Source organism: Arachis ipaensis, chromosome B5 (genome assembly GCF_059453495.1).
Source record: "Arachis ipaensis isolate K30076 ecotype BB chromosome B5, ASM5945349v1, whole genome shotgun sequence".
NCBI classification, from domain to species: Eukaryota; Viridiplantae; Streptophyta; class Magnoliopsida; order Fabales; family Fabaceae; genus Arachis; species Arachis ipaensis.
Window position 1 is genome coordinate 27893437 of NC_142440.1, and position 12057 is coordinate 27905493.

At 34.3% G+C, this 12057-nt stretch overlaps 1 protein-coding gene across 2 annotated transcripts; it reads right to left on the reverse strand.

The window, feature by feature from the left end:
• Positions 1–867: 867 nt before the first annotated feature.
• Positions 868–3146, reverse strand: LOC107641823 (xyloglucan O-acetyltransferase 2-like). Of its 2 annotated transcripts, XM_088488248.1 has the most exons (3): positions 3034–3146; positions 2596–2983; positions 868–2159 (listed from the first exon to the last, which is right to left on the reverse strand). In XM_088488248.1, exons 2-3 carry the CDS (start codon positions 2888–2890, stop codon positions 1033–1035), a joined length of 1422 nt encoding a protein of 473 aa, XP_088344374.1. In that variant the 5' UTR covers positions 2891–2983; positions 3034–3146; the 3' UTR covers positions 868–1032. The 2 variants fall into 2 exon arrangements, with proteins under 2 accessions (XP_088344374.1, XP_016200750.1); XM_016345264.3 differs by lacking the exon at positions 3034–3146 and having other exon boundaries at positions 2596–3033.
• Positions 3147–12057: the final 8911 nt, after the last annotated feature.

Genomic DNA, 12057 nt, shown 5'->3' on the forward strand with positions numbered 1-12057 from the left:
ATAACCATTCGCATACCTACTAAAATGACTATCCGACATATTATTGAACTAATATGTATCACCTTCAGAAGTTTAGATATACATACAGAGGTAATAAGTAATAACCTTTGGTTAAGAACCAGTTGCACCGATAACTAAAATGGTCTTTTCCTTGAAATACTCCTCAACACTATTACTTGTGAACTCTGCCATATCTAATTGAAATAACAAATAGTTGTAGTAATTAACGGTATATGAAAATGCGTACTAAATCTTATGTAGTTGTTTGGCTCTATCAATAACTGCTACAAAATACTATTTACGGCTGCGTCTGCATGAGCTGCAGAGGGACAGCGACACACGATCAAGATGCAGCGGTATCAGTGTGAGGGTGCAGCAGTGTCAGCACGAGCCGTGGGGGGACAGCGGTGTGGGGTGAGGTTGCACGGCGTGCATGGACATCGGTATTTCGACTGCATTGCATTAGGCGTGAGACTGCGGCGTCGGAACGGCTGTCTCCAGCGCCAATGGCGAGTTTTGGGCATGAACCGGAGATTGATGACGGTGAGTTTTAAGCGTGGAGGGAAGGACCATCGGGATGAAGGATGATGTGAGTGGAGGAGGGGCAGGAGGAGGGTTGAGATGAAATGGAAACGTGATGTCACAGTATATTAAAAAGAGGTTATGTTGCCTAATCCTAATAATTTAAATTCAAAAATTAATTATTCTAAGAAATTGAGAATCTGATTTTAATAATTAATTTAACTTTTTTTTAAGCTATTATTCACATTGTTCAACATTTACATTGTTTACCTCTATTTTTTTAATTGCTATCATCAATAATTCAATATACAACATTAATAAATATTTTCTCTCACACAACCACAAAAATTAACAAGTGCAATACTAGATTAATGCACAAATTCTCTGTATAACCATAAAAAAAATGTATAAACAAAAAAATCACCTCCCTAATGCAATAGTCACCACCACCTATATATGTTTAAATAGTATATTAATTACATCAATAATATTTCATTATTCCCTTGGTTGTTATTTCCACTTCTTGATCATTTCAAGAAAAATTTCATTCCATGTATCTATAGGCCCTGGCAAACACCAATGAACACAATCATTTTGAACATGTTCTGGAACCCCTTTAGAAAATGGAAAAGGATACATATAAGGACCAGGATGACCATCAGGTCTTAAGAGTGCTAATTTTGTTACATCCAATGCCTCAAATCTAATAAACCCTAATAATCCACTTTCATTATTGGCTTTTTCCTTGGCAATTGCCACTTCTTCCATCTCAATCCTCCTAATCTCAGCATCCATTCCTTCAAGCTTTTTCTCTTCTTCCTTATAAGGCCTAGTCATTGAACATGTACCTGCCTTATCCCAATCACCTTCAAAATGAGCAGGTGAAAATGTCTTCACAATTACATCAACACCATTATTATTGGAATTTCCATTTCTACCCCCTGCTAGTTTCCTCTCAATTATGCTATTAAGGGTAGTCCTTAATGCCTTCCTTAATGGATCATAAAAATCAATTTGAGTGTGATTAAATTCAGCAACATTCAAGCTTCCCAAAATTTTCCCACCCTCATAGTAAATTGAAGGAAGCAAAAACCAATGGCCAAATGAAATTACAATCATATCCCAATTACCGATATCCCTAGCCCACCTCTCATTAACATGATCCAAATACATAGTATTATAATATTGCCCATTATTTGATCTCTCTACACCTTGAACAAGAAATGGGGACCAATACAATGAGAAACTTGAATTATGAGAAGGGAAGTGCCACCTACGGAATTTATTGTCCTCACCATTTCTATACACAAGATTTGGTGTTGAAATTGTGGTCAACATGCATAGTAGTGACTCTAATTGATTCCTAGCAAGAGAGTCACCAAGAAAAGCAATGTGCTTGTTCCTAACAAGTTGGAGAAAAATGTTGGGGTCAAACCTTGGAAGATTGCATTGACTTGGCTTCCATCTCCAATATAGGTACCCTGAGTCAGGTCTTCCATTTGGGGTGCATTTCTCAGTCCCTTTGACCGTTCCACATGTGGTTGCATTGTACATAGGGCCTGTGTTGTCACTCACCCATTCTCCATTGGAGTAGTCACATTGGTTCTCTTCATCGTCATAATAAGCCTTTTCCTTTTCTGCCACACCGAGAAAAATTAATAATAAATTACAATGCATTTATGTGAAGCATTCTAGTAATAAACCAACAAACTTAATAAAGCCCCATGTCACACGTTGTTATATTATGTGTGAGTTGTGAAAATAAAAATTTTGGAAAACGGGTTTTTTTTTCAAATTACCAAATACAAAAAAAAATAAGTGAAAGAGAGCTTATTGTGGAATTTAAGACCAACAAATAAGTAATAATCAATCACTTTCTCTGCTTCAAAATAATTGTGAATCTAGATAATAAAGTGGTGCATTGAAAATGTATTTGAATAATTCAGACACGTTGAGTTTCCAATGCACTATTTTGCTTAAACTCACAGTTATGTTTTGAAACAGATGTAGTATATATTTTTAAGCAAGATAGAAGAAAGTACACCATGCATAAACATTGCACGATGCATATACCTGTAGAAGAAGAATTTGTTGTTAATGACGACGACGAAGAAGGAAAAGAAGGAGGAATAGGGGAAGAAGAAGAAGAAGAAAGAGAAGAGTGGTAGGTGATGGTGATGGAGTTTGAATGAGGAAGATGATGAGTTTGTGGAGGAGAGGGAGGAGGAAAGGAAAGAGGGTAAAAGTGTAAGCAAAGCAAAGCAGTGGGAAGAAGAGCAATAGGAAGCAAAGCATAGAGTGTTAATGGAAGAATTCTCTTAATGAGACATAATGATTGATCCTTGAATGGGTTTGTAGCATTTCCCATCTTCTCTGCTTTTGTGTTTGTTTATGTTAATGTGGAAGTTGAAGAGGTAGATAGAGATGTTTGCTAAGCACAATATTGGATCTTCCACAATCTCTGAAAGTTTTCACAAGTTGTGTTTTTGTGGAGATTCGGTCATGGAACACTGAAATACAATGATTGTATTCATTCCGGATTTGTTGCAGAGCGAGAAAAGGCACAAATGATAAGGTCTTCTTATCAATTATGCGCAGTAACTAGAGCAATTTACTCCTCTTCCTTTTGTTTGACTTGTCATACCTTAATAATTAAAGTCGAAACTCAGATGCAGTCGATTTCACGTAGCGGTTAGATAATTTAACTGATTTGACTAAATTTTCATCTAATAACTTACAATTATAAGTAAATAAATACAAAAAGTAAAAAAAAAAAGATAAGTTTTGTTATTGTGCAATTTATCGCTTATATATAGTTAGTTACTGCTCTGTACTCTCCTCTTTAATCTTGTTCCCTACCCTCCGTTTCTGGTTCATCCGTTCTGTTTTGCTCTTTTTAGTAGGAGCAGATTTTTGTTTTCATATTAGAATTAGTATTTCTGCTATTATCTTGTACATTAAAAATGGATATTAAATATCAAGAATAGACACCACGAAAAGCGGGGGACAAGCATTTAATCATTTATAGTGGTAAAATATAAATAAAAATATAAAAAATGATAATTTCACTCTAGATGTGATTTTTTTATGTTGTATATTCAGGGAGCTAGAGTTTTTTAATGGAGGGGGTCAACATGTAATATATAACTTGACAAGAGAAAAGAAATAAAATTAAGAAGGTTAAATTGTAAAATAATCAATTTTTTATATAAAAATGATCAAGTTAGGGGGGACCATTGCCCCCGTTTCTTAATACCAAAATCCATCCCTTTGTATATTATATGAAATATGAATATGAATTTATAAAAAATATCAGTATCAAAATAAAAATGACAATATTCATTTCTAAATATAAAACCACAGTTTTGTAGGTTTTTTTTTCCCCTTTAAAATCGCATTAATACTTTTCCCCTTTAGTTTGGTTATAACTTTATTTCTTTGCACTTATACTTCATCAACTCCCAAACTCCCAATCATTCCAATAATAAATTAAAAAAAAAAGGTCGTTCTCTAATTTATAGTGTTGGTCACTACTTTACAATTATTTTCTGGTTCTTTTAGGAAAATGGCTTCTTATACAGGCAAAGTCGAAAGACCAAAATACCCCGTTAATAATCTTTCTGTTTAGCATGTTCTAGTTGCAAGCTGAACACAGGTGCTACATTTGCAAGGACATAATTGTCTTAATACTTTACACTTTACAGTAGCCATAGCCCATAAGGGCCATGGGGTTCCCCATTCATCGGTACCATTTTCATTTTTCAACGACAAATTCAAAAATCAAAAGTGAGTTTTGGCATTCAAAGGTCTTTTTTTTTTCCTTTTAATTTGCTTTTTGAATTGCGATTTTTTCCGTACGAAATAAGTTTTTATTGATATATTCTTTAATAATAATAAAAAAATTGATATCTTCTTATTCATAATACATTTTATAACCTCGATATAATGAATTATGTAATAATGACTTTATATGAATTTTTTATTTAATTAGTTTAGTAATTATAGTATTAAAATATATTTTAATGATACAGGTGAGAAGTGTCGGTGACTTCCAAATGGTAGAATTTAAAGAATAAAGGGAGAAAGAGAGATGAAAAGTGTTGCATTAAAAATAAATGAATAAATTGAATGAATAATATTTACACATGAGTTTAGTTAGTATTTATAGTTCTAGTTTTTTGTTTATTGAACTCAAAAAATTATAACTAATACACATTTACTTGCACAATTAATCATAACTCCTAACTAATTATAATAGTAACTAATTCTAACAATTTTATAACAGTGATCACAATTAACTCAACTTCGTTATATGCTTTTTCTTTTGTTCCCTCTCAAACGAAGGATTACATTGTCCTTAATCACGAGTTTGGAGCAAAATTCAGTGACCTTTTTAGAAGAAATTACTTTAATCATAGCATCTGCCACTTGTGTATCTCCTGAAATATGATGAACTTGAATGTCTTTATTTGACACATGATTTCTGACAACTCCCAAATCTACCTCAAAGTATTTGGAACGAAAATGACATACTAAGTTTGCTGATAGCTGAACCGCTCCCAAATTGTTACAGTACACCTTAGGATGTGCAGCAATATGAATTTCAACTAGTAATTTTCTTACCTAAAGCAATTCAGCAGCTCCAATGCCTCTCTACTTAGGGGTGTTCATGGATCGGATCCGATTCGCGTATCTCCGGTATTTATTCGAATCCAATATGAAAATTGTGGATATGGATCCGATCCGCACACTAATAAGATCGGTTTGCGAATTTTATGTAGGTATCGCATATCCGTAGATCTGCAAAAATAAATAAATAACTAAGTAAATATTTTTTTATATTTTATTTCAACTAATAATTGTCATATATGTTGTATTATTATAATTTTATTATTTAAGAAAAGTATGTTTAATATTAGTGTTAAGTACGATTTTGGTCCCTAAAGTATAGGCCGAAAATTTTTTTCATCCCCAATCTTTTTTTGCATACAAAATCGTCCCTAAAGTTTAGTTTAATTTTAAAACCATCATTCGGACCAAAATACCCTTCCCATTCTTCATCAAAATACCCAGTTTCTATTCTTCTTTTTTTCTTTTGCATCACCGCAACATCTCTTCTTCTTTTTCTTCTTCTTCATCACAGCACCAGCAACAACAACAATAAAATCAGAAGCACAACCAATGTAATAAAGATAAAAAATAGAATCAGAAATACAAAGCTCAGAAAATTGATTTTTTTTCTCAGATATACAAAGCTCAGAGAAATGTTGTACTGTGCATTGCAGCTTGTTTTCTCTACTGGTAAAGCACTAGAAGATAAAAAAAATCAGAACGCAAGAATCAGAAGAACAAAACACAAAGAGATCAAAGATCAAATTAGAAGCAGAAGAAATTAGAAGCAGAAGAAATAATGAACAATAAAATCAGAATCAGAACCAGAAAATCAACTCAGAAGCAGAAGAAATTAGAAACAGAAGCAGAACGAATCAAAAATAGAATCGGAACCCTAGAGAGGACCAGTGGTAAGGACTAGCGGCGAGGATACAAAGCAGCAGCAAGGAACAGAAGCGGCGGCAAGGAATAGAAGCATCGGCGGCAGTGGTGAAGCACGACATCGACGAGGTACCCCTCTTCCTCTCCCTGACCGCGCGTTTTCTCTCTCTCTCTCTCTCTCTTCACGAGCTCTTCGACGGCGGCAAGGTGTGGCGGCAAGGCTCGCGTCTCCTCTCTCCTTCACAAGACAAGGAGCAACGGCAAGTGGCAACGAGCAGCGGCGACAAGCGAGAGGAGGATGAGCAGAACGACGACGTGGCGGATTTCCTTCTCCCCTCACGTGATTCCCTTCTCCCCACCTTTCCTTCCCCCTTCTTCTTCCCTCCCCCTCCTCGCGTGATTCCCTTTTTTAGGTAGGGATAATTTGGTAATAAAACTTAAAATTTTGGTAAATATGATGATTTTAAAACTAAGTTAAACCTTAGAGACAATTTTATATGCAAAAAAAGATTGGAGACGAAAAAAATTTTCGGCTTATACCTTAGAGACCAAAAAATTTTGCGCATATTCACGGTGTTCATCCGAATTCAATCCAAAAATTGTGGATATGGATCCAATCCGCACACTAATAGGATCGGATTGCGAATTTTATGTAGGTATCCGCATATCTACGGATCCGCAAAAATAAATAAATAAATAATTAAATATTCTTTTTATGTTTTATTTCAACTAATAATTATTATATATATTGTATTACCATAATTTTATTATTAAAAAAAGTATGTTTAATATTATTTTAAGAGCAAACATGTTTAAAAGAGTAGAAAAAAGAATTTTATTGATATTTTTTTAATAAAAATAAGCTTTTCAAAATATTTTTGTGTTTTGCGGATATATCCGATCTGCAAATATGTGGATTGGATCAAGATTTTGGCCATATCCGATCCGCGTTCACCCCCTATCTGTACTCAGCCTCGGTGCTGGACTTCAAAACATATTGTTGCTTTTTGGAACTCTAGGAAATTAGGTTCTGGCGCATATAGACACAATACCCTGCTGTAGACTTCTTATCCTCTATGTCTGAAGCCCAACCAGAATTAGAATAACCTGTGACAGCTAAAACTGAGCACTTTTGCATGTGCAGTCTAACTATTCTTGTTCCTTGTAAGTATATTAGGATTCTCTTCACTTCCTTCCACTGAGGAGCCCATGGAGCTTGCATGAATTGACTCATCTTGTTCATCGAAAATGCTAACTTTGACCTTGTAACAGTAAGATATTAAAGACTACCTACAACAGACCGATACAAACTTAGATTATTGAACACCTCGCCATCTGTGGAAGTCAGTGTCAGATTTGATGTCATTGGAGTTGGAACAGCTTTGTAGTCTTGCATTGATGCCTTTAGAAGAATATCCTTGATATACTTGGTCTGTGATAGCACCATTCCTCCATCACATGTCTTTGTTACTCCTATACCAAGAAAATAGTGAAGGGAGCCCATGTCTTTAAGTACAAAAGTCTTGTTTAGCTGCTGAATAATACTACTAATTGTGTTTGATGAGGAACATGTGATGACAATGTCATCCACATACACAAGCATAAAAGTGATTGAATCTTTTGTTTTTCTCACAAAAAGACTAACATCAGACCTTGTTGGGGTGAAGCTTAAGCCTTTTAATGTTGTTGAGAGCTTAGTAAACCAGGTGTGTGTGACTTGTTTAAGACCATATAGAGAGCGGGTTAACTTGCAAACCACTTGTGAGCCACCAATTCAAAACCTCTTGGTTGAGTCATGTGAATTTCATCATGAAGATCTCTGTGTAAAAAAGCATTATTAACATCCATTTGTCTTATGTCCCAGCCTCTAGAGAGAGCCAGAGTTAGAATAATCCTTACACTTGCTGGTTTGATGACTGGACTGAAAGTCTCTTTAAAATCAATGTCTGGCCTTTAATTGAACCCTTGAGCTATCAACCTTGCCTTGTACTTGCTCACTGTGCCATGAGAATTTCATTTTACTCTAAACACCCATTTGCTTCCGACTGAAGATCTATCTTTTGGTAATTATATTAGCACCCATATTTGATTTCGCATAAATGCTGCATATTCGTCATTCATTGATTGCCTCCAATGAGGAATGGTGAGAGCTTAATTGTTAAATCTGTTGACTCACATCGGATTGTTGATTCACCTCAGCTTGAAAGACTCTAGGTTTACTAATGCACTCTTGGATCTTGTTACCATAGCATGTTTGTTTGCTGTTTACGAGGGAGGTTGTGACTGAGTATCGAAAGTTTGATGTTGATCTGCAGTTGACACGGCCTGTTCTTGAGTATCATGAGATTTGGAACTAAAAACTCTTGCCAATTCTGGTGTATGAGGCATGTGAGGCAGCTGGTTTGTGGTTTTTGGCACTAAAAGAGTAGGTTGATTATCCAAACTTGGTTAGGCTGAGCTATCCAAAGAATTCACTGGTGTAAGTACATTAGGTGGTGCAGTTGCTAACTTTTGCACTGAAATATGAGGTATTGACAAGGAAGGAACACTAGCTGATGGAGTTGAGCAAAGAACAAAACCAAAACTACTTTCTTTGTAGGGAAACACATCTTCTTGAAAATGCACATTTCTAGTAACGATGATCTTACCTCTGCTTGTGAGACACCTAAAATCTTTATACCCTAGAGTTGGTCCAAGATATACACATTGTTCTGACCGGAACTGAAACTTATGCTTGTTGTATGGCCTTGTATGAGGGTAACACAAACAACCAAACACTCTTAGCATATCAAGAGGTGGAGATTGTTGCATTAGCTTCTCATAGGGTGATTGATAATTCAATACTAGAGTAGATAACAGATTAATAAGTTGGGCTGCTGTGGTAAATACTTTCTCCCAGAATTTCATAGGCAAATGAGCTTTAGCTAATAGAGTTAACCCCATAGTTGTAATATGCTTGTATTTCTGTTCTGTGGCACCATGTTGTTAGTGCATATGCGGACAAGAAAAGCAAGGGACAATTTCTTCTATTCTCAAAAAATTAGCTAAACACTACAAGGAAACCTAATTTCAGCGGCTATATTAGGGGAGCGGTCAATTAGAACCGCCGTCGCTGCTACCCCAATTTCACATACCCGCGGTTGATAGCAACCTGCCTCTGAAAAACAAATCCGGCGGCGGCCATCGTTTTCACTCCACGGCAGTTCATGGAGTTCGCGCCATTCTATGCTTAAACCGCCTAATTTCTCTTTCGTTCGCACTTCTCGCTAGCTCCACTACCCACTATTCGCCATTACCTCAGTTCTTCATTTTTCCAAAACCTAGCTTGGCGCCCAGAACCCTAATTCCAGTGAATAAACCCTCTTCGTGCATAACGAAAATCTGCAAGGAATCATGGCTTAGCAAAAGTATATGGATTTATTCCTGTCTCTGGTAAGCTAATTGTGTTTTCCTTTGTTCTTTTTCGATTCAATTTTATACTTCTTCTAGTTAATAATCACTGATAACCCATTGTTGTTTCTCCTTCTTGTTCATCACTGTGAGAACGCACGAATTTCTCTCCTGGAAGTGCAAATTTCTGCAATTTAAGGTTACTCTGTCTCTTTCTCTACTATTAGGAATTTAGGGGTTTATTTGATATAAACTGTAAAGAGGAATTCATACTTATTACTTAATAATGTCTTGATTAAAAGACAATCTATCTTGAAACTAATAATAGGAAATTGTCTGATGAAGTAGTGCGCTTGAAGAAGTTCTTTATGTGATTTAATTTGTATGCAATCTGTGTAATTTCATTATTGGATTCATCATTGGGATCGGAGTTGCATATTTGATCATATGATCTGTTTAAATTAGTTCTCAATTGAGGTTTAAATTATGAAGTAAAATGAGCAACTAAGAGAAGAAAGGAGGGTGTGTTTGTTTATTTGTGAGCTAAGTAAAAATTCTACAGAGAACAATAATCATGACAAATAAAAAAACAAACAAAATCTGAGATACAAAACACAAGAAGAAATAGACCCAAAACTGATTGCAGGTAGAATCTTACTACAATGGAATAATAAAACTCCAAAGAAACCACCACGCATGCATATCAGAGAGGTATTTGATTTGTTTGATTAATTGATTAATTGGGTTTTGTAGGTCTTAAGCTGAAATAGTTATCCTCTCTAGTTTATATTCTTAGCAAAGGAAGCCAAATTGAGTCAAAACCAACTTTGGCACAGGTAATAATTATTAGTATTTTAAGATTTGTCTAATTTTGTTGATGATTATTGATAATTAAAGTTAAAAAATGGATTATTTAGTTTACTATGAATGCTAGCCCTGTTTTCTGATGTATTCATACTTATATAGTCAAATAGCTACTGCCAAGTGCCAATACTAAAAGTATAGATTATATTATTCCTATTCCACCACTGAACACATGCAAGTACCCAATAAAATGCTATTTACTAATTCTCCTATCAATCAAGTAAATAGCTACTACCCCTTTGTGTTTGTCTCGTCTATATTTGGTAAAACTTTGGTAAAAATTTTTGTTGTAGTGCATCAAGACAGGATCTCTTCCATTCTCAACCTTTGAGGTTCTTACAGCTCATCTCTGGAAGGTAAGTTAGTTAAGTTTATTGCGTGCTATTTATTTATCTATTTCTTTATTGATTATTATTAAAGTTTAGCTAATAATGAGTTCTTTTAATGAAACATTTTCAAATATTTAAAAAAAATATTTTGACAAAGATCTGATTAGCTGATATGAATGTTTATTTGTTTCTTGACCTCTTTTGTTTGCTACTTATTCAAGGGAAGTAAGTGTGTGCACCCACCATTATAATTGTTGAATCTAATAAACACAATGACATAAACATGATTTGGCAAGTTTTTGAAAGTATTAGCACATGCAACAATAGGCAAGGGGTCCACTGTTCATGTAACAAGTGACAATTGATATTCTTTAGTTTATCCCTTCTCTAGTTCTGTAAATTAAATCTAAAAGAAAACATGAACAATTTAAACAAACTTGGCCTTTAAGATAATAATTTATACTACCATCAAGAGTTAAAAACTTGATAAATGGTAAAGACAAGAGATTCATGTCCATGGATGAAAAATGATTGCTTCTGTTTTTTATTGATGTCATAAAGCATACATGCATCTGCTGCTGTCTTCGACTGAAACCAAAAAGGTGTTATGGAAGATTTCAGGATTTAAACTAATTGACAACTAAAACAACCCAAGAGAAGGAATTGGAACTAAGTGCAAGATAAAGAATAAGTTAACCTGATTTTTTTATTATTACTTTACATGCTTTTCTTTGATTAGAAACAGAACACATGCACACACATTTAGAGGTCCAAAAGGCTTGAATCATTATATAGTTATTCGTTAGTTTGGTGTCTCTTTATACATATATATGTGAGTCATTTAGCTTTTACAAATTTTTATAAACTAAAATAGTTCATGATTACTCAGATAAGATGGATGAAATTAGTTCTTTGCATAAACTTAAAACAGCTGATTTCCTATCCACTACTTCTCTTCCATGTTTGGTGTTGTGCACTTTCTTAATTGAAATTTTACTATATGCTTCAATAATAGATCATATGATGCAGAGACTCCATGCAGAGAACAATAAGCATTAGTCTATTGAAGCATAGACCATTCAACTTTAAATAGCGAATTTGACTAAAACAATTAGTATTATGCTAACTGCGTAGTTTAATGGAGACATCCTCATCAAAGTTGGTTGGTGATGGGGATTACCCTGTTATTTTTTTTCCGATAAACTGATTTAATTAGTAATTTTATCAAGTGTTTTTAAAGTATATATTCGTTAAATTATTTTTAATTTATTATTATATTTGTTAGGGAAAAATTAAAGATTTAGCTAGAGAATACTAGAAATAAAAGAGAAATAGTATTTTTTATTTTTAAGATTGATTCACTTATTATTTTATTAGTATTAAATTGAAGATGAGTGGTAATTAATTGAAAAACAAAGATATCAAGGGCATTTCTCGGAAGAAAGAAGTAGATCAGGAA